General features: G+C 42.7%; 2 protein-coding genes across 9 annotated transcripts in view; one reads left to right on the forward strand and one right to left on the reverse strand.

Annotated features, from left to right (window-relative positions):
* The first annotated feature begins 39 nt into the window (after positions 1-39).
* On the forward strand, positions 40-8,373 carry sqlea (squalene epoxidase a). Its single transcript, XM_071383371.1, has 11 exons — positions 40-665; positions 1,065-1,320; positions 1,645-1,822; positions 2,052-2,148; positions 2,354-2,467; positions 4,050-4,221; positions 4,533-4,628; positions 5,007-5,149; positions 5,618-5,714; positions 6,151-6,238; positions 7,070-8,373. The coding sequence occupies exons 1-11, from the start codon at positions 390-392 to the stop codon at positions 7,260-7,262; spliced, it is 1,710 nt and encodes a 569-aa protein (XP_071239472.1). The 5' UTR covers positions 40-389; the 3' UTR covers positions 7,263-8,373.
* Positions 8,374-9,022: 649 nt separating this feature from the next.
* LOC139564143 (oxidation resistance protein 1-like) overlaps positions 9,023-22,162 on the reverse strand; it is a 200,090-nt gene continuing 186,950 nt past the window's right edge. For 6 of the 8 annotated variants that reach the window (XM_071383368.1, XM_071383363.1, XM_071383366.1 and 3 more), the window contains 7 exons: positions 18,968-19,133; positions 14,214-14,294; positions 12,448-12,573; positions 11,710-11,862; positions 11,386-11,481; positions 11,193-11,266; positions 9,023-10,919 (listed from right to left, as the gene is read on the reverse strand). In XM_071383368.1, the coding sequence (XP_071239469.1) occupies positions 10,784-10,919; positions 11,193-11,266; positions 11,386-11,481; positions 11,710-11,862; positions 12,448-12,573; positions 14,214-14,294; positions 18,968-19,133 (832 nt within the window). In that variant the 3' untranslated portion in view covers positions 9,023-10,783. Of the gene's footprint in view, positions 10,920-11,192; positions 11,267-11,385; positions 11,482-11,709; positions 11,863-12,447; positions 12,574-14,213; positions 14,295-16,785; positions 16,962-18,967; positions 19,134-22,162 lie in introns of those variants that run through there. The other 2 variants (XM_071383370.1, XM_071383365.1) reach the window with 2 other exon arrangements.

The raw sequence follows: 22,162 nt of genomic DNA on the forward strand, positions 1-22,162 counted from the left end.
ACACCAAACCTGCGAACCGAGGTTGTACCTATCTCATTATCATAAAATATTTAGCATCCCTTGAAACCATCTGACATGTCGGGTGGAATAATTGTCATGGTTTTGAATACTTTTCTTTTGGATTAACGGATATATATATATTTTAAATATTACTAGGCCTACGATCTGATAAAGTAACTGAAATAGAATATTTGTTCTTTTTGAAATAATAATTGCTGAACTGTGATGAGATTTTATTGCGCAATTGATTCTATTCCATGATCTCGGCTGCTTTTTGTTTTTGCAATTTAGTTTCAGGTTATAGGTTAGGAAACATTCTGAGCAGTGGTAATTTATTGAATGAGTTAGCCTATTCAGTTCAAGTAGCCTAGTATAATAATAGAATAAAGATGTGGACTTTTCTTGGAATTGCAAGTTTCACCTACATTTATAAGAAATGCGACGCAGTTTTGGAGTTTGCTCACAAAGAGATAATCCTGGCGGCTGTAGTGTTCTTGGCAGTGGGGATGCTGCTATCTTATGTCAGGTACCACGGACATACATTCAAGGTACCCCAAATTCTACAATTACCGCTTGAACTTTTATTATCCCTACCGGTCATCAATACATTTATACCGAAACCCTCAGCTGTCAGGCACAGGAGTGGAGAGAGCGCGTCAAAGAAGGTGAGTAATAATAACTGTGCAATCTGTTGAAGAACAAAAACAAGAAATAAGCAAGATTAATACGATTATTATTCTCACCCGTTGGCCTACTTCATTATACACTATACACAATAAAATAGTGTCCAATTATAGTGCAAAGACACTCTTAAGTTTTTTTTAACCTTCTATGGGTAAGTACAACTGAAACCTGCCGATCTATGTATTTATTTAAATCTCAAACAATTCATTGAATGTTCATAATTGTTTGAGATTTAGCAGAACAGCTCTAATGAAGCCTTTTTGTTATAGGAAACCCATACACATTTTCAAACACCATTGCAAAGTACCATGAACATGCCAATTTAATGATCTGAATTCATTTCTCTCTCCCCCCACCCTCCTCGCTTTCTCTCCAAACAGGGAGGTGGCAGGAGGAAAAGAGTGTGTTCCTCAGGCATGGAGAGCCCCCCAGCAGCAGGGGACTCTCCTGCATCTCAGGAGCCGGATGTGATCATAGTAGGGGCGGGAGTCCTGGGGTCGACCATGGCTGCGGTGCTGGCCCGGGACGGCCGGAGGGTCACTGTGATAGAGAGGGACCTGAAGGAGCCTGACAGGATAGTGGGAGAGCTGCTGCAGCCTGGTGGATACAGGGCCCTGCGAGAACTGGGAATGGAGGGTGAGTGGTCTCTGCAGCATGAACTAGAGATCTTTTAGTGTGGGGTCTACGTGTAAAAAGGTGATAGCGTGGGGCAAACGACCAATGAGCTGACTCGCAACAAGCCCTTGCATTGAATGTGCTCAACGAGCAAGGCTCACTGCAGGACCTATATAGGGCTTAAACGTTGTTTGTTTAAAGTGGGACCAAACAAACTGTAGCAAAGACACCTAAGTCCCTATGTAATGTAAAGACATTCCTTAATGCCACAGACTAAAGACCTGAGTTGAAGGAATAATGAATAGTGTTTCATCACCCTTGCCTAACCCTGGGCTCTCCTCTCAGGTTCAGTGGAGGGGCTGGATGCCCACGTAGTGAACGGCTATGTGATTCATGACATCGAGAGCAGCACAGAGGTGGAGATCCCATATCCCCAGGCAGACAGCAGTATCCAGTGTGGCAGGGCCTTTCACCACGGGCGCTTTATCATGGGCCTGCGCAGAGCCGCGCTTGCTGAGCCAAAGTAAGGCTGGGAGAGAACCTTCACTATACCTGTTGGACATGTCATTACTATCACTAGGGCCACATGTTTTTTCCTGACCACATTACTTGACCAGGACCAACTCCAGGGTTTAGTTCTTATAGGCTGATTATGTTTTTCCTGGTCTGGTCATGTGTTCAGAAGAACCTGTCTATTAATACCGTCACTATAACTACTGTTTCTTAATAACTGGTACTTTGCTCTCCCCTAGTGTTACGTTCATAGAAGGCACCGTGTCCAGCCTGGAGGAAGAGGATGGCTGTGTGACAGGAGTGAAGTACAGGGACAAGGAGACAGGAGACACAAAGGTCAACTCTAAGCTTGCGATGCAGCTTATACTCTGGTACTCTCCAGATAGCCTTTGCTGTGTAAAATAGCCCCATGGTGATACTTACAATTACACTTGACAGTATTTACACCTATTGATTAGCAATTCACCAGGATCCATTGATAAGACAAGCAGTGTAACAGATGTGTTTTTAACTGATGTAATTGTGTTAACCTGTCCCATAGGAGGTCAATGCAGCAGTAACTGTCGTAGCTGACGGCTGTTTCTCAAAGTTCAGGAAGAGCCTGGTAGCTGGGAAGGCCCAGACCTCCTCTCACTTTGTTGGATGTATCATGAAGGTTTGTTCAAGTATTATGTTGAATGAATGAATGAGCAAATCAATGAATCGACCGACCAACCAACATATGCCATTTAGAAGACACTTTTTAATATTTTATATATATATTTTTCTTCTCCCCAATTTCGTGGTATCCAATTGGTAGTTATTCTTGTTTCATCGCTGCAACTCCCATACTGACTCGGGAGAGGTGAAGGTCGAGAGGCATGCGTCCACCGAAACACGATCCAACCAAGCCGCACTGCTTCTTGACACAATGCCCGCTGTCATGACGTTGCACTCTTTGGGTACAGCGAGCACCATCCCCCTCTCTCTGTCTCCTGCAACCAGGCTGCTGTGGTCAGAGAGGTCGTAAATTCCTGGAGGGGATTATCTCCTCATGGCCACAGTATAGAGAGAGAGTGAGTTTTCATAGAGAGACCAACGGAATTTATCTACATAATCAATTATGTTCTGGAGAAGGTATAAAAGATCGGTGAAGAATCCAGCTACGAACTGGTCCGTTTGGTACAATTTTGTGAAACTCATGGGAGACAACGCGGCCACATTACCATAACGCTGTTTATACAATAGCCTCAGATATGAGTGAGGATGATACTGTTTGTGAAATTGTGTAATGTGATTTTGGACTGTTTAATGAAGGAAACTCCAATTCCCTTTGGAGTTTAACTAAATCAGAGGACCGCCCATGAGCACAGTTATGGTCTTGCGTCCTGGGACAGGCCCTTTTCTGCTCTTCCGAATAAAACCCCCACCCTAGTTTTCTATCACCAGACCAGCTTACCTCGATAACGAGAGGCCCAAGGTTTGAGAGGAGACCGAGCTTACCTCAATTACGAGATGGCTAAAGGTTGCAGACCAGCTTACCACGAGAGGGCCAAGGTTTGAGTAGATGGCTGAATCTTTTGAACCATACCACGTGGTTAAACTCTTAGACTATTGATACCGACAGTATAAGAACAAGTCTTTGATATGAATTACTAGTCTGCAGCTAGGAATTCGGTATCATTGAACGCGAAGACCAACAACCGCCGAAACATCTATTCTATAACGACATGAATGAATGTCACTCTGAACTATCCATTCTAACCACGACAGAGAGAGAGAGAGGACGGAAAGACTCTCCAACAGAAACAAACTTTTCAACAGAGATCCCGATGACACACTGAGCGTAAATATATATATTGATTGCAATTGTTCCCGAATGAGTGAGCGTTCATGTGCAAAGGATTAGCATTTCAATTGTTATAATTATCACTCTGTCTAATAAGCCGCCATGCCGGTTTAGCCGGCCCGCCACAGGAGTTGCTACAGCGCGATGGAAGATCTTTGCCGGCCAAACCGTCCCGGGCGACACTGGGCCAATTGTGCGCTGCCCCATGGGTCTCCCGGTCGCGGCCGGCTGCGACAGAGCCTGGACTCGAACCAGGATCTCTAGTGACACAGCTAGCACTGCGATGCAGTGCCTTAGACCACTGCGCCACTTGGGAGGCTAGCAGACATGTTTTACCAACCAAACAAACAATTCATAAAACGCAGTCAGACTAATGTATTTCCTTTCTGTCCTCTCCGGTCGTGGTCAGAACTCTCCCCAGTTCAAGCCCCACCATGCTGAGCTGGTCCTGGCTAACCCCAGCCCTGTCCTCATCTACCAGATCTCCTCCTCAGACACCAGGGTGCTGGTGGACATCAGGGGAGAGATGCCCAGGAACCTCACTGAGTACATGGCTGAGAAAATACACCCACAACTACCAGGTATGGAATTTAGGGTATACAGTATAGAGATTTAAACAGTATAGCTTTCCCATGTGTTCAACATCCTTTACATTGTATGGAGGGATGGAAGGATGGCCTCAGGCCTCGTGAGACTTAAGGGCAAACTAACCATATCCACCACCAATGTAAAGCACCCACATGAATATGTACTTGAGAGCTTCAACACACGAAGAGTAAAATATGGCATTATAGGTTGACATTCACTCTGTGTTGATTTAAATTCTTTATCCACCCATCTTTGTGGTGATGAATGTGTGACCTCTGACCTGACTCTGTTGTCTCTTCTCTAGAACACCTAAAGGAGCCGTTCATGGTGGCTCTGCAGAATGACCGGCTGAGGTCTATGCCAGCAAGCTTCCTGCCTCCGTCCCCAGTCAACAAGCCAGGTAGGACACTAGTACTGACCACAGTGTTGGGCTGTGTCCCAAAGGGCAAATGGAATAGGGTCCCATTTGGAACACATACTTGGAGAGTTTAATGTTGGCTGTGGGGAGGCTATCACACCATTATAGCATGGTAGATCAATGTTTTATTTTAAACCAGCAATAAACCTTGAAACCCTCAAAATAAATATTAGACCAACTGCATTGCTCCATTTGTTATGATCATTAACAGTATATTATTTTATCTTAGTAGATTGAAGTAGATTGAAAGCCTGACCAGATAAGATGTTTTGCTGAAAAATATGGTCCCTCTAGCAGTGTAAATGTGTAATGTTAGTGAGGTGTGGACTGGGGCTAACATGGGCCATTGTCCTGTTCCAGGTGTGCTCCTGCTGGGTGACGCCTACAACATGAGACACCCTCTGACCGGAGGAGGGATGAGTGTGGCCCTCAACGACGTCCTGATCTGGAGGAGCCTGATGAAGAACATCCCTGACCTGTACGACAACACAGCCATGCTCCAGGTAAACTCACATCCCTAATCTCATCCCCCTTTCTTATGATTATTACATTTCCATTACATTTTGGTCATCTTATCCAGAGTGACTTACAGTCAGTATTATGTTAATGATTGGACAGTGGGTATTACAGAGAAGGGATAGGCAGTAGATGGGTTCAGACAGAATGGCCGACAAGAGGGATATCTGGTCCTGAGTCAGCTTCCACCAGACCAGACTCCGCCACACACATTATCACTGTCTGAATGGCCTTGGTTGGAATGTGTATTGTTGTTTTGTGGAATGTGGGTCCATATTACATTGCAATCACTTGCTACCACAGAACGTTAGGGAGTTTTATATGTGGCACAGGGCATATTGTTTCTGTAATCCACAGTGTTGTAGTAGTCAAAGGAATAGTTACAGAGCAATATCAGGATATATTGTATAAGGCTGAAATTGAAAACATGTTATTTTTTATTTTTTTCATAATAGGCAAAGAAAAAATTCCACTGGGAACGCAAGTCATCACATTCCTTTGTGGTGAATGTGTTGGCTCAAGCCCTGTACGAGTTGTTTGCTGCAACAGACAGTGAGTCTCCTTCTCTGTCCTTTTTACTATCCCCTGCCAACACATGATGGATAGAATAAGGTCATATGTGGTTATGCCAAGTCTTTTGGTGCATTATAACATTATAATGCACTATACCTGTAGGCTTTAATTAAAATGTTCCCAATGTCTCTACTTCAATCATTTGTTTTCTAACGGTCCAGTACTTCTTCTCAGTAGATGTCCGTATACCGCAAATTACTGACACTAAACACTTAGCTAGGGCGATTATAGCAAACAGAGAGGGACATTTAGGAAATATTCAGCATACATAATTTCTGCTGAAATAAATTTTAGTGTTAAGCTGTGTATTTTACCAGCAGGGTACTACACTGAGATATACTGTACCATTTAGCATAATCTCCTTCATGGCTGACATGCATATTCATATGAGCTGTTTGGTGTTTGTGTCTTTCAGATTCTCTCCACCAGCTGAGAAAGGCATGCTTCCTTTACTTCAAGCTGGGTGGGGAGTGCGTCAACGGTCCCATTGGTCTCCTCTCAGTGTGAGTCTCACTAATGTGTTCGACACACTTCAAAACTCTTACAGTTGATCCTTGACTGTGTATGTCAATGCAATATTCCCCATTCAAAAAATATGTATGTTAAATATTCACAGAGTGTACAAAACATTAGGAACACATTCCTATTATTGAGTTGCACCCCCTTTTGCTCTCAGAACAGCCTCAATTCGTCGGGGCATGGACTCTACAATGTGTCGAATGCATTCCACAGGGATGCTGGCCCATGTTGACTCCAATGCTTCCCACAGTTGTGCGAAGTTGGCTGGATGTCCTTTGGGTGGTGGACCTTTCTTGATAAACACGGGAAACTGTTGAGCGTGAAAAACCTAGCAGCGTTGCAATACACACTCAAACCGGTGCGCCTGGAACCCACTACCATACCCGTTCAAAGGCACTTAAATATTTTGTTTTGCCCATTCACCCTCTGAATGGCACACATACACAATCCATGTCTCAGTTGTCTCAAGGCTTTAACATCATTCTTTAACCTGTCTCATCCCTTTCATCTACACTGATTGAAGTGGATTTAACAGGTGACATCAGTAAGGATCATAGTTTTTACCTGGATTCACCTGGTCAGTTTATGTCATGGAAAGAGCAGGTGTTTCTAATGTTTTGTACACTCAGTGTATATAAATGTATACTGTATATGCACCTGTATTGTATACTGTATATGCACCTGTATTGACATTAGAGGATCACAATGGAAATAATGTCTCCGAATTGGGCAGCCTACTATTATTAATTATCAAAATCAATCAATCAATCAATTGTCTATGGTTTTAATTGGCTCTCAATCCATTCTATTCCCAGGTTGACGCCCCGTCCGATGACTCTGATTGGACACTTCTTTGCCGTGGCCTTGTACGCCATCTACTACAGCTTCAAGTCTGAGTCGTGGTTCACCAAACCCCGAGCCTTATTCACGAGTGGAGCTATCCTGTACCGCGCCTGTACCGTCATGTTTCCCCTCATCTACTCTGAGTTCAAGTACCTGGTGTACTGAGAAGTGCTCTAATCTGAGCCCTAACCCAGTGGAACGCACACCAGCCTTAGACAACAGGGTCGTATTCATTAGTGCACAAACATAGCAAAACATTTTGCAATGGAATACGAAGAAGTTCAGGTTGTCTCCTACTCTGTTTCTGCCTGTTTTCTTCCATTTAGTTTCTAGTGAATACGTTTACTGAGCAGTGCCATCACTGACCCCTGGTGGAGAACACACACACCACCAGCCTTAATGGTGACATGACATACAAACAGTATAGTGACCTAAAGATACACTCTGAAAGTGTAGTTAACTGTCAAGTCATTTTGGCTGTATGTATGATTTATATGAAACCACTTAGTTTTAGGCCAACAATTTATGCTTTTACTCGTTGAGTGTGGGGAGGCATGCCACTTTCTGTCCAATGATGTAATTTCTGGACATTGTTTCTATCCATTTAGGCTAGGGATCCCTTTTGTCTCAAGCGCACCCCTAGAGGCAAAAGATCTGTATAGCCTCTTTAATATTATACCATCCTATAATCACTATCAACAGGGATGCCGTACAGGTCTCTAATGTGACCATTATTCAGTGCTGAAGCCTTTGACCTTGATCATATGTCTTTATCGCTGCCTAAAGGTCTGCTCAATGATAGGACGTCTTCTGAGGACGAGGTCTAAATTGACGGTGACAATTATTTAGTAATGCCTTGTATATTCAGAATTTACATCACAACCATGCATTTACATAGTGTAACAGACAATGCGTAATAAGAGGTTTGCGTTAGCAACTCTTAATTGCAAATTTGACCAAATAACCAGCAGGACTGACTACAGGTGTCTGTCTAACCACTTTGCTGCTAATTGAACATGAGGACAAAACATGTTCGTCCTGCTTGTAAACTACTGTGGTTGTCTTCTATTTCTCTTCATGCCAATGACTTCTTTCAACCCGAAGCACTTACACAGTTGGTTCCCCCACACGAAGCGGAGTGTGAATGACGGCTCAAAAAACACAGTTGGCTGTTTGTCTACCCTTATTCCAAACGGTGTCCTTATTTTGTTCTGAAAAAGTATGTTCCTTGTACATTTACAATCAAATGATGTATTAAACTGTTTGATTGGTTCAAGTCAGATCGCCTGTCCTTAACTTTCGCCAAGTTATAGATTTCCTGCCTTTAAAAAAGGGTTTTTACACATTGTGACAAGGGAATTCCCCCCACATCTCTGGTACTTGTTTAAAAAGTAATTCTTCAGCTGTGAACACCTGCTGGAATAAAAGCGTGACTTAATGCCTGTCTGAGGATTGCAGTGTCTAGAAACCACAAGTGACACACACATTCACCCTCCTGAGGGGAGGGTTGCAACAGAAACAAATAGCACAATGAGATGGGAGCAGATTCAGGAGCTGAGATAGTTGAATGTAGCTCAGCCACAAAACAAATCCCTGACCGATGGTCCACTGCCCCATCCATCTCTTCAGCATTTAGGGAGGAATTCATGACAGAATTTCACACTGTGTGTGTGAGAATATTTACTTGTAATTGTATTTTGTTTAATAAATTAGCAATTATGCAGTTAAATTTCTTCCTTTGGAAACTGATGTTATATCTTTACAATCGACCCACTTTTTTTATTCAATAAAACTAGAATGTTACTCCGGTGATGACCAATAGTCCTGAAATGCACTAATACATATGTCCACTAGGTGGCACTCAATACACAATCAAAAAGTTAGCGCAAATGCTGGAAGGGGGATTTGAAAGCAATACAAACATGTCCCAGGTTACAACAATTTTATTGTTATTTATTTATACATCAATAATACATTGTATTCCTGTAAAATAATTAGGAGGACTTATCCATGTTATTCTTTGTGACTCCATAGATACTGGTGTGGAAGACCAGAAAGGGGAAGGAAAGCTGCTGTGAAGTTTAAATGTACATATTTTCTCTTAGTTCACAGTCTTAACAGTCAGTCTACCAACTAATGAAGACTCACCACTCAACAGAACTTGTGATGAAAGTAAAATTCTTCTTTGACATTCAGCCTCCTCACTCCCGGACAACACTCCCCTTTAGTTACACATAGCATTAGTTTAGCTTTACCCTTAATATTATAGCAGCAAGCTTTCTACTAACAGTTAACATGTTTATGATTCTAAACAAAAAGTACTGTACAGCTACTGCTACTAGAAGTCTAAGAACCTGGTTTATAACGCTTTTAGACCGGATTCAAGTGCTAGAAGCAACCCACCAATCATATATGTATTTCTATATAGGAACAAATCCACTATTTTAACATGAATTTACAGGGTAATATACATATTTGTAACAGCTGAAATATCAGCACAAAAAGATCACTGTCACACAACTGCAACATATAATTAATTATATATATATATATAATGAATATATATATATATAAATAATATACAATTGTTATATGCATGTAAAACAGTTAACCACGTCTCAGGCTTTTCAAATTATACCCAGAAAAGCAATTGTGGATCAAGACATGAAAGCTTTACAAGTCCTCTCTGATAAAGAGTCACGGACAGGCGAGGAAAAGCGCCAACCTGGATTATTTGAGGTCACATGACAGTAATTTGCATATTCCACAAATCTATTGCAACACATTACTGTCTACGAACAGTACACACGACTCCTGAGGGGCGCCGGTGGTAGCTGAACTCACACGTAGTACACCCACTGAACAGAACATTATTAGTACAACGATGGGTAATATTCTGATTCTAGCTATGTGCTGTGATGGTGTTTGCTATGATGGTGAACAATAGGACTACAATACACAACACTCTATACGTAGTTCTTGCCTCAGAAGTAAACCAAAGATGTAAATACTTTCCTACCCTCATAATAGTGTCCTCATCATCCTGCTGAGAGTCTTCCTTCAGTTTTTGAACACCAACCAGAACTATGTTAGGTTCAACCGTCTCCTCTGAGAACAAAGGAATGCATGTTGTTTATTTTATTACTGAATCTCTCCACTAAAGGCCTGGAACACCACATATAGTAACATCCTACTGACTGACTTCAACCAAGTTCTGAGGGGCGGGGTTCCTTGAGTGTCTCAAAATTCAGATAATCTGGACTACGGCAGTTTCTCTCTCGCTCTCTCAATCAATCACAAACCTGAGCCGACATCATCTCCTGCTGAGGCCAGAGAAAGCAATCTGATTGCTCCTCCTTGGTTCTGCAACAAGGCGTCCCTACGGTCTCTAACAAACCCACACATCCCCTGATGCCTCACAGTATAGTACAGCACAGGACAGTACACCTCCTCAAAGACGCTGCACACAGCTGTAACAAGATACACACAAGGTCATTCACAAAGAAAAGCTCTGTTATAACTGCAGTAGTAACGTATGAACGCACAACACGCATCCTTTAGCTGGCTCCGTCCTGGGAGCCCCAGACAGTGGGTTGGAGCAGGGTGGTGATGTGCAGTTAGGTTTGAGACAACATTGCCATTGTAGGGATGTTTAGTCCTTCTCTTTTTTCCTGTGGTGGGTTTTGTTATTCAAAAGCCCAGATCTCAATGTCCTGTATATAGAAATCCTCTTTCTTGGAGAGCATGGGGTTGCCAAAGGTTTTACAGGAGTGACTCCTGCCGTGGTACAGGTCTCCATCCAACCACAGGCCAAACTCACCACTGAAACACATCAAGACAAACACATCACAGCATCTTCAGAGACTCAATCCAGACAGCAAGAACATCACATGCATGCTGTGAGTCTGTTCTGACATTCTAGCGTTGGTCTGATAAACTTAAGATTATGGGCGCCATTTTACTCTTCTGAACACACCTAGCAGTGACTGTGCAATGTAGACTAACCATAACATCTTAACTGACAACCCAGTTTCAAAGTTTAATGCTAAATAAAAAAATTACATAAAAAAAAAGAAAAGAATAGCAGGTACGTACCTTCCACCACCAAAAGCTAAGGAGTCCATATCTCCTTTCATGAAGAACATGTTGTCACCTGTCCATTTGTACACCTGTCAACACAGAACAGCACACGTCACCATCTGTGTAGATATATCATTACAAACCCTCATGCCATCTTACATAAGCTCTTCACTGTCAAGAGAATCACCAATCAGAGAGGTCAGCCTACCTCAAACTCTGGACAGAAGGTGAAGAGGAAGGTCTCTCCCGTGCCGTAGAATCCCTCGCTGATTTTGAAGGGTTCGGACGCCAACGCACCAAACACCTGCAGCAACACAACCAACCAGAACACACCAGGTCAGGAAACAGACAGTATGGGACCATGGTATCTATTACAGCTCAAAGGCTCAATCCTAACTTCAGATGAGCGTGCTTGTCTCACACTTTCGCATAAACTATGCATTGATGTTAATGGAAGACTTTCACACACATTTGAGTTACGTGCACAGATCTGAACTCAGGCCTAATAGAGAAGTGTTGCTGTCCCACTCACCCCACCATCACTGTCCCTGATGACCAACAGCACGGGGGTGTCCTGCCCCTGCATGGCCCGGTAAAGGCTCTTGATGCTCATGCCATGCTTGGTGGTGCCATAGGCCAAGGTCCATGGGTACCCAATGGTACGGGGAGGGAGGTTCTTGGCCAGCTGGAGAAAAGAGGCAGACACCGGGGGGGGGGAGAAAATAAGCAGAAATGAAAGAGAGAAAAGGCCACAGACATCAATGGTCCATTACAGCTGCAGTGACCTTTTCCCACAGCTGGTTGTTAGAGAGTAACTGAGCTCCACACACCCAGAGCACAACAGTCTCAGGAGAACAGGCTTTAAGTGTCGACCACAGAGAGACCTACAATAAGAGCATAGCAGGCTAGTCACACACATTCTAAGGCTCCTTCCTTCGTTGCATGTCCTAACAAGAATCAATTTTCCCCAACAGCTATAGGCCTACATGCAAATATGCCTTTTTCCTGAAGACTAACCCCACCTCATCCATTTAAAAACCCTAACAGACCTTATCTGAAAACCCCAACCATCCCAGTATTGTAATTCATAGAGATTCTCTGATGAGGCTAAAGAACCTGCTGTCACTAAACAGATAGCTCCCCAGGGAGGGCCAGCACTCCTCTGGCTGAAGGTCAATCATGACGATTCTTTAGGAAGCAGCCTATTGACAATCAGTGTTAGTGCATCAATATGCCAACGGGTATGGATCAAGCCATTGTGCGTTATTACCTTCTCTATCTGCTGTGCCTCCAGCAGCTCGCTAGGTTCACTGAGGTTGGGTCTGAAGGTCTCAGGCTCCAGCTCTGTCTTGATAGAGGTGGCATGCTTAGAGTTCACCTCCTCCTTGGTGGTGATCTGAAAACACACAGACAACAGTCAGGAGGGGGGGGGGCTTAACTAGTAAGGGCTATGGGGTGTTTATCACTTTAATCTATGTCCCAAATGGCATCATATCCCCTATATAGTGCACTAGTTGGCCCTGGTGAAAAGTGGTGCCCTTTATAGTGAATAGGGTGCCATTTGGGACACAGTCTGGGATGAACACTGTGCTAGATGTTTTCTATAGGCTAATAAACCAATACCACGTCATTTACTAGGAGTGGGGGTGTGTCATATGATTTCTAAGCAGGTGGTTTTAAAGATATGAATAAAGTCTCATATCAGCAGAGGCAGGATTATTTACAGGCTAATATGAGCCCCAGGAAACACAAATAATACAAGATAGGCCTACTTAATATAACAAATTAAGTCAGCTGTGAAAATCATCAATTTGGGAGCAATGGGTTTAGGGAGAACATAGACCAGACTCCTTTATGTCAGTAACACATAGTACAGGTAAGGAGCCAGCCTTGACTTATGAGATCCTTAATGGCGCATAAAAACATGTAGGCTTCTCCAGAATTGTAATAACACTTGGAAATGTGCATTATATCCATATACAGAGTGCAAATCAGGAGGCTAAATTGTACAATGTCTGATTCTGGATATTTATATAGTTAGCACAATAGGAATGTTGGCTGCAGAAAATGCAAAACACAGTAAATAATGAGTGGTCCAGAAGGCCTATTTGTGATTGAGCTGGACACACAGTGTTGGACTGTTTGTGTTCCGGGGGGGGGTTGTTTATCTTTCTCCATAACAGGCCTGATTGTAGAGAGCCTAGCCACTGGTGGCCTGACCGGGATCACATTACAGTCCTGTTGAATTACCTGCATTGTCCTTCGCAAACCCACTTAATGGATTGAATAGAATCCCACTTCCACCCACCATCTACCTCCCTCCCTCCCCCTCTCCCTCCAATAGAAAGCAGAGGCGGATGGGGAAGCAGCAGTTCCTCACTACCCAGATGTGGATGGATGAACACAGTTTGTGAGGAGTCATTCACAAGTGGAGGAACACAAATTCCACATTTGATTGAGTTGAGAAACCTCAGGAAAATCCCCCTCCCTCAACAGAGATGGGCTACAACATATTGTATTATGATTCACATTCTTTGTCTCTATGACAGCCTTGGGACTAGGCTATCTAATTAGCTATGGCTAATAATAACAGTAATGAGGCCTTCTGGAAACTAACCACAGCAGTGGTCAGTGAGGAGCTGTGAGAAGTGGGTATGCAAGGCATTATGGGAACTTCATGAAGGCATCAATTACCCTCCTCACTTTCTCTACCAGGTATTAGTTGCACACAACTTTTCAAATTATTTTCATAGGGATTCTTTGGACAGTTGCTACATGAGGCTGCAGCATCATAGCGCTGGCCCATCCCAGGGCCCAAGTCAAGGTTAGCCCAGGTAGGCCAACTGGTTGAGAGGAAAGAGGTCAGAAACACACCGAGGAGCTCTAACAGAGCCTGCCAGGGGCAAATCTAAAATGGCACCTTATTCCCTACATAATAGTGGCCAAACATAGTGCACTACATAAGGAATAGGGTACCATTTGGGACATAATCTAGAAAAAGGGAATGGAGAGCTGGAGCTTTGCTGAGTGGGGCACCTGAAGCCGCTTGCAGAGAGATTTCAGATCTTCACTGTTTAGCGCATCGATCCGGCGGTGGTACTCAGTCAGTGACACTACCTGGGGGGCGGAGACAGGAACAGGAAGTGTAATTCAGCTGCTGGCGATGGAGGAAAAAGGATGAGCACAGCAGAGGGAGGAGAGACAGTACATTTGAAGGTGGAGAGACCTGACATCACTGTCTATATTTATACATCTACTGGTATGTGATATTCAGGTCTCCATTAAATAGGCTTGGCTTAAAGTCTAATATTTGAACAAGATGTGGTTGATATGAACCAATAGAATAGTGTTTTGCATGGTTGTGTAATCTAAATCAACACCACTAGTGGATGTTAGGACCAGCCAGAGGGACGAGAGGCAGACAAGCCATTCTGACACAGCCAGAACAAAAACGACTTAAACCAGAGAAGCCATACAAGGACATTCTTCTGATAATCTTATTCAATTGAGAGGATCCGTTGGACTGTATGTGATACAACACCAGTGCACCGTTAAGCACTTGCCAGCCTGTTTGTGTACAGACATGTTGAATCTGCAAGTCAAATTGAATCACCCTTTTGGTGTAGCAGGACAAGAGCACAGATGAACTCCAAGTATTCTGATGTAACGATGTAATTTGCCAAGTCCAGAAAGCATATCAAAACACAGCCTGTCAGTATGTGTATTAACCCATGGAAAACAAGTCCCAGACAGCCTTGCTTGACCTGCTGAGCAGAGATGATTTACTGAGGACAAACACACACCAATAAGGGAGTAGTAGAACTACTTATTGATGGGGGGGTCAATACAGTTACATATCACAATATTATTTTGGGCAATATTATATTGATACTTTGACTCCAAGTATCGGGGGGCGGGTCTAAGTAGCTTTAGCTAGCGCTAGTTGGCTGTACCTGCGCCAAAAACGCCAATATTTTTCATCCTATAGCGTGTTCAGCACCTTCTTTTTAAATAGTGAGCCAACATGTTTTCAGCACTTGCATTTACATGACTGATCAAAACTAATTTTCTAATGCTCTCGCCTCTCTGCAGCTGACATAGTGAGCAATAAGCAGAATTGTGAGAATCGCAATACATATCTTATCGGCACCTAATGGTGATAATATCGTATCGTGAGGTCCCGGGCAATTCCCAGCGCTAGTGCTGCTTTTCATCATCATCATTAATAATCATGCGCTGAAGCAAACATCTCTGCCAGACAGAGTTCATGGAAGCTAGCACACACGGGAATCCCCCTTCAAAATAGCCTATCAGCAGTTCTGGCTGAGGCTAACAAAAGCTACAAGTTCTTCCTCCACAATAACATCTTAAAGCCCGACTTCTACTTCAGAAGGTAGCTAAGCCCCTTGAGGCCCGGCTCTTCAAGGGGATGTGACCATGAATCAGCACAAAGTGCGATCATGGGGTCATATGAAATAGCATAACAAAGCCATTCAAGGGGTGCACAACTCCAGATACAGTAGGCCTACTTAATAGGTTTCTATGAACACGAGCAGTGCTGTGGGTGGGTGGCCCTCAGGGACTGGAGCAGTGTACACCTGCAAATGAAGCCTATCCATAAATACGCTATGATACTGCATGTCAAAAACTAGAACAATTATGAAATTGTCTGAATCTACTATAGAATTAGGCTATACATGAATTGCTGCCATAAACTAGTTAAAAGTTAGTTGAGTCAAGTTGGATTGGGCAAACTTGGGTCAAGCGGAAATAAGTTACCTTGAAACACCTCTTTAGTCACCTTAATCATTGTGTAAATAACGTTCTCAAACAAGCTGCCACAACACAGTTCTAAATAAAGCAAAGAAAAGGGTAAACTACAGTCTTCATTAAATATTTATTTGGAGCCTAACTTTAGCGGACACTAAAGTGCAGTCTATTGAGAAAAGCCAAGTCAGGCCAATTTGCTGCAGTCCCCATCTTCTGTGTTTAGGAGGAAGGTCTCAGGCTGGCCAACGACCATAGCCTGAGTGCCCGTCTGTTTGTGTTTGACAATGAGCAATGGAGTTTGCAAGAGCACAAGGCCCTGAGACCAGGCTACAATAAACATGTTATTCTCTGCTTCCCTTCCTCCCAAATAACAATTTACATTAAGATCATTCTTTCCAAAACAGACATATTGCATCAGCCCATCCAACTAACGTTATAGATATAATATATTACCATTACAGAGAAGCTGATCACTGTCAATGCAAATTGTAGAACTGTAAGCTATACACAGTGCATTGATACAATGTTGCACGTTAGTTAATAACCTTAGATACAACGTAGCACGATGTTCACAAACTGTTATGTTCACTGAAAAAACTACCTCAAAACTTTCCAAAACGAGAACCAAAGAAAGGAGTGATACAAAGAAGAAAGTAGCGACAACAGCAAGTGCTGTCTTTTTAGACTCATAAAATATGTCAGTGGCTATTTTGATTTCAGTCAGTCACTGGGCAAGCCTTTTGCATTTTGCTAGCAAGCTAGCCATCCAGTAATGTAGCTAGCAGGCTAACAACAACAAAACACGCGTAGCTAAAACACGGACTGTATAGATACATACATAAGTGTACTTAGGGGTCAGCGGCGTTTCTTCCTTCACCCTTCTAGAGAACATTTCTTTCTTTCGGGGTGATGTTGAGCTCGACAGTCACATTCCAGATTCTTGAAGTAATTCCAATCTCCACAAGTCGATGTTGAACCTGACACCGGATGGGCGGGGAATCTAGCTAACTAAAATAGAAACATTTTAGAAGGGTCTCGGGGGTTTGTTTGACACCCGCAAGAGCCAATGGCAATGCAGGACGCGAGCAAAGCCAGCTCCTTATTTGCTCAAAGACAGAGGGAACTTCCTATTTGCATACTTCACTAGAGCAATTTAAAGATACAATACTAGTACATAAAAAAAAAATGTATTGAGGTACTGTAGGGAGATCAAATGCACTTCTCGTGTAACGTCACTGTAACAATAAAAAGCTTGGTGGATCCCCTTTGAGTAGTTCGGGCACACATCAAACGTTAATCGTTGAAGTAGCTTGAATTGTCATACTTTCCATATTGCATGACATACAATACACATAAAGCTTAGTAGACCTAATGATCAATGGCCAAATAAAGTATAATAAAAGGCTAACAGCATTACAGTTATTACAGACTAATAATCTAAGTGTTGTTTAAAATCAATGTTTACCTTAAAGGGTCAACGTAAAAGAGGCAACTAATTTACTTATTCAAATCACTGGATCATGTAGCCTCTTCAGGACCAGGCCCAAACAAATCAGCCCACTTTGTTTCCTACATCATTCCTTTACATTAAAATGTAAATCCCAGCCACAGCTTGCGTACCAATTTCTGTATGCAAAGAATGCATCCTCTCCCCATTGTACCTCAAGCACGTGTTAGCCAGCCGACCTATTGGACAGACTTTGAGCAGCCATGTCCATCCACTGGACGTTTTTAAATCCTAAAACCCCACTTCCACATTTGAGGGGAAATTAAAATCCCACAAAGCCACTATTAAGGATAGGGCAGAGAATGAGAGAACTGAACACAACTATGTATATTACAGTCACAAGAATGCCCACACGTTTTAAGGAATTCACCATGTGCCTTCCCGGCCTTGAAACAATCAGCTTTTCACAACGGAAACCATTCCATCCATCTGTCTACAACTGCGGAACACCATATTAATGCATGCCATATACACTGCATTAATAACGTGGACAACTGACTTGGAACAAAATGATTTCACAATCATGCAAAACATTGTGGTTGTTGTAATCTGAGTGAAAATTGCGCATTTCCGACCAAAGGAAATAGTATTCACACAAATTACACAATGAAAATAACTATAACACATCAAGAAAACACTTGGAAAGATTGATCAAAACAATGTAATCATCAATGACAGTGCAATAATTTGAACACACAAATAACATTAAGGAGCATAGATAATGATGACGGCAGAATAACAATGCAAATACATTCCATTTAACACTACACACAGTCATATCACCACAAAATAAATCACTTGACTGACTGAAAGCATATAACAAATAGGACATATATGGACTACAACATAGGCTGGATGAGAAGGTAAATATACAGAGTGTACCAAACATTAGGAATACCTGGTCTTTCCATGACCTATACTGACCAGGTGAATCCAGGTGAAAGATATGATCCCTTATTGATGTCACTTCAATCAGTGTAGATGAAGGGGAGGAGACAGGTTAAAGAAGGACTTTTAAGCCTTGAGACAATTGAGACATGGATTGTGTATGTGTGCCATTCAGAGGGTGAATGGGAAAGACAAAAGATTTAAACGCCTTTGAATAGGGTATGGTAGTAGGTGTCAGGCGCACCGGTTCGAGTGTGTCAAGAACTGCAACGCTGCTGGGTTTTTCACACTCAACAGTTTCCCGTGTGTATCAAGAATTGTCCACCACCCAAAGGACATCCAACCAACATGACACAACTGTGGGAAGCATTGGAGTCCACATGGGCCAGCATCCCTGTGCAATGCTTTAAACACCTTGTAAAGTCATTACCCCCAACAAATTGTAGCTGTTCTGAGGGCAAAAGAGGTTGCAACTCAATATTAGGAAGGAGTTCCTAATGTTTTGCACACTCATTGTATTGTAACTACTACACATACTACTACACGTACAGCAACATCCAGCCATGTAAGAAACAACACAGAGTGTAGAATGTAGTGTGGAACACCTCAGTTCTCTAGTCCTTACCTCCCACTCTTTGTTGTTGATATCCGTGAGGGGTTCGTCTTCTCTTGTCTCGAACCCCGAAGGCTTCTTGACCACCATGAACCCTGGCTCGTGGCCGATGCCCTTCACCCCCTCCCCATACATGTCTGGGGTCCACTGGATGAAGAACACATACAGGTGCTCGGACCTGGGGAGGGGAGAGAGGTAGAAACACAGACAGTCACACACAAAATTACAGAAATGATGGTAACACTTGAAGAGAACAGTACCTACATAAGCACTTCCTAACACATTCATAACAATACATACCGTATTCATAATCAGTACATAAACATTCCATGACTGTCAATTTATGTCAACGGTTATTGGTTCTGAATAGTGTTATGAATATATTCTGCCAAATTGTTGCCATATTCTGACATCCTAACCCTCACAATGCTTTCATTTCACATGTAAAGTGGATGCTTTAGTCTCAAAATGGCCGTCTCTAAATGGCATGAGGCTGTTATGCCACTCTGCTGTCTTGTGTCTGTATGTATCAGGCTGTATGTGGTCTTTTTCCCCACTGCCTGGAACTCTCCCACCATTGTCAGGATACTTTACACACATCTTCTGGGTCGCCACTCAATTAGGTCATCCAGCAGACATAGTCAGTCTGCCAGTCTGTGTGTGTGCGTGCATGTGTGCATGTGTGTTTGTGTGTACGAAAGTGTGTGCGTGTACGTGAGTATGTGTAAGTGTGCGCGTCTGTGCATGGGTGTGTGTGTATAAAGGCACTGTGTTATCCATGGGAACAGAGCCAGCAGTGTAACAGGGCAGCATTACAGGAGCCTTTCTGAGATAAACACATTCCAACCACCCTACAATGGCACATGGCCATGGTGATGGTGGTGTGACTGTGTCTGTGACCAGAGACAAGACTGGTGGCCTGTCTGCCTGCTTCAAATGAGATTAACATGTGAGACTGAGAGGAGTGTGCTGTGCTGGTCAACACAAGCCTACTGGCTACTGGGAATGAACACAGCTGAAGGGTAGAATTTCCAAAGTCAAAGAATGGCTGGTCAAACATCTGATCAGATTCATAACTTTCTGTCCTCTCTCTCTCCAGGACTAGAGACAAAGGCAGCACTGTGCTTGGACTCCAACACTGCAACAAAGTGACTTTTCAGCATTAACTAATTGAATTAAGCTGTAGAAGCAATTTGGAATAATTCACTAGATAAACATATTTTACAGCTTTTGATGAAGATACATATTTCCTTGTACTGAGTGTTCTTTGAAAGGCCTAAACGATACATTCATTATGAATACTGCTGACATTAATGTGCAACATCCCAGCGGAGTCGAAATTGACAGATCTCATTACGATTAATACCTATTTACATAAAAGGGAAAAAACAGTTCATTTGTGCTATTGTGGACAGAAATGTCATCCAAAGCACACTGAAATACTGCACAATGTCACGACTTCCGCCGAAGTCGGTTCCTCTCCTTGTTCGGGCGGCGTTCGGCGGTCTTTTAGCCATCGCCGATCCATTTTTCATTTTCCATTTGTTTTGTCTTGTTTTCCCGCACACCTGGTTTACATTCCCTCATTATTTGACGTGTATTTAACCCTCTGTTCCCCCTATGTCTGTGTGTGGAATTGATTGTTGTTACGTGTATGTGCACGTCAGACTGGTTTGCGCCGGGTTATGTCAACCCGTATTTGTTTATTGTTCTTAGTGCCGTGTGTCTGTTCGCCGTATTAAAGGGCTCCGTTTGCTACCCAATTCTGCTCTCCTGCGCCTGACTTCCCTGCAGCCAGTTACGCATACCTTACACACAAAATGTACACTACCGTTCAAAAGTTTGGGTTCACTTAGAAATGTCCTTGTTTTTGAAAGAATAGCAATTTTTTAGTCCATTTAAATAACATGAAATTGATCAGAAATACAGTGTAGGCATTGTTAATGTTGTAAATGACTATTGTAGCTGGAAATGGCAGATTTTTAATGGAATATCTATATAGGCGTACAGAGGCCAATTATCAGAAACCATCACTCCTGCGTTCCAATGGCACGTTGTGTTAGCTAATCCAAGTTTATCATTTTAAAAGGCTAATTGATCATTAGAAAACCCTTTTGCAATTATGTTAGCATAGCTAAAAACTGTTGTGTTGATTAAAGAAGCAATAAAACTGGCCTTCTTTAGACTAGTTGAGTATCTGGAGCATCAGCATTTGTGGGTTCGATTAGAGGCTCAAAACAAATAACTTTCTTCTGAAACTCGTCAGTCTATTCTTGTTCTGAGAAATAAAGGCTATTCCATGCAAGAAATTGCCAAGAAACTGAAGATCTCGTACAACGATGTGTACTACTCCCTTCACAGAACAGCGCAAACTGGCTCTAAACAGAATAGAAAGAGGAGTGGGAGAACCCGGTGCACAACTGAGCAAGAGGACAAGTACATTAGAATGTCTAGTTTAAGAAACAGACGCCTCACAAGTCCTCAACTGGCAGCTTCATTAAATAGTACCCGCAAAATACCAGTCTCAATGTCAACAGTGAAGAGGCTTCTTGGCAGAGTTGCAAAGAAAATGCCATATCTCAGACTGGCCAATAAAAATAAAAGATTAAGATGGGCAAAAGAACACAGACACTGGAGAGAGGAACTCTGCCTAGAAGGCCAGCATCCCGGAGCCGCCTCTTCACTGTTGACGTTGAGAGTTTTTTTAATGGATCAAAAAATAGCGGACATTTCTAAGTGACCCCAAACTTTTGAACGGTAGTGTATATACATGTACATTGCCTTGCAAAAGTAATCATCCCCCTTGGCGTTTTTCCTATTTTATTGCACTACAACCTATAATTTAAATGTATTTTTATTTGGAATGTATGTAATGGACATACACAAAATAGTCCAAATTGGTGAAGTGAAATGAAAAAAATTACTTGTTTCAAAAATGTCAAAAAAAATTTAAACGGAAAAGTGGTGCGTGCATATGTATTCACCCCCTCTGCTATGAAGCCCCTAAATAAGATCTGGTGCAACAAATGACCTTCATAAGTCACATAATTAGTTAAATCAAATTCACCTGTGGGCAATCTAAGTGTCACATGATCGGTCACATGATCTCAGTATATATACACCTGTTCTGAAAGGCCCCAGAGTCTGCAACACCACTAAGCAAGGGGCACCACCAAGCAAGCGGCACCATGAAGACCAAGGAGCTCT

The sequence above is a fragment of the Salvelinus alpinus genome, chromosome 35, assembly GCF_045679555.1.
Source record: "Salvelinus alpinus chromosome 35, SLU_Salpinus.1, whole genome shotgun sequence".
NCBI classification, from domain to species: domain Eukaryota; kingdom Metazoa; phylum Chordata; class Actinopteri; order Salmoniformes; family Salmonidae; genus Salvelinus; species Salvelinus alpinus.

What these genes read in the sequence shown, in the direction of transcription:
- sqlea (XM_071383371.1), top strand. Translation starts at nt 390, where the DNA reads ATGTGGACTTTTCTTGGAATTGCAAGTTTCACCTACATTTATAAGAAA. An exon ending in TTGTTGGATGTATCATGAAG is followed by an intron (nt 2,468 to 4,049) that starts GTTTGTTCAAGT and finishes GGTCGTGGTCAG; the next exon opens with AACTCTCCCCAGTTCAAGCC. An exon ending in GTTGTTTGCTGCAACAGACA is followed by an intron (nt 5,715 to 6,150) that starts GTGAGTCTCCTT and finishes TGTGTCTTTCAG; the next exon opens with ATTCTCTCCACCAGCTGAGA.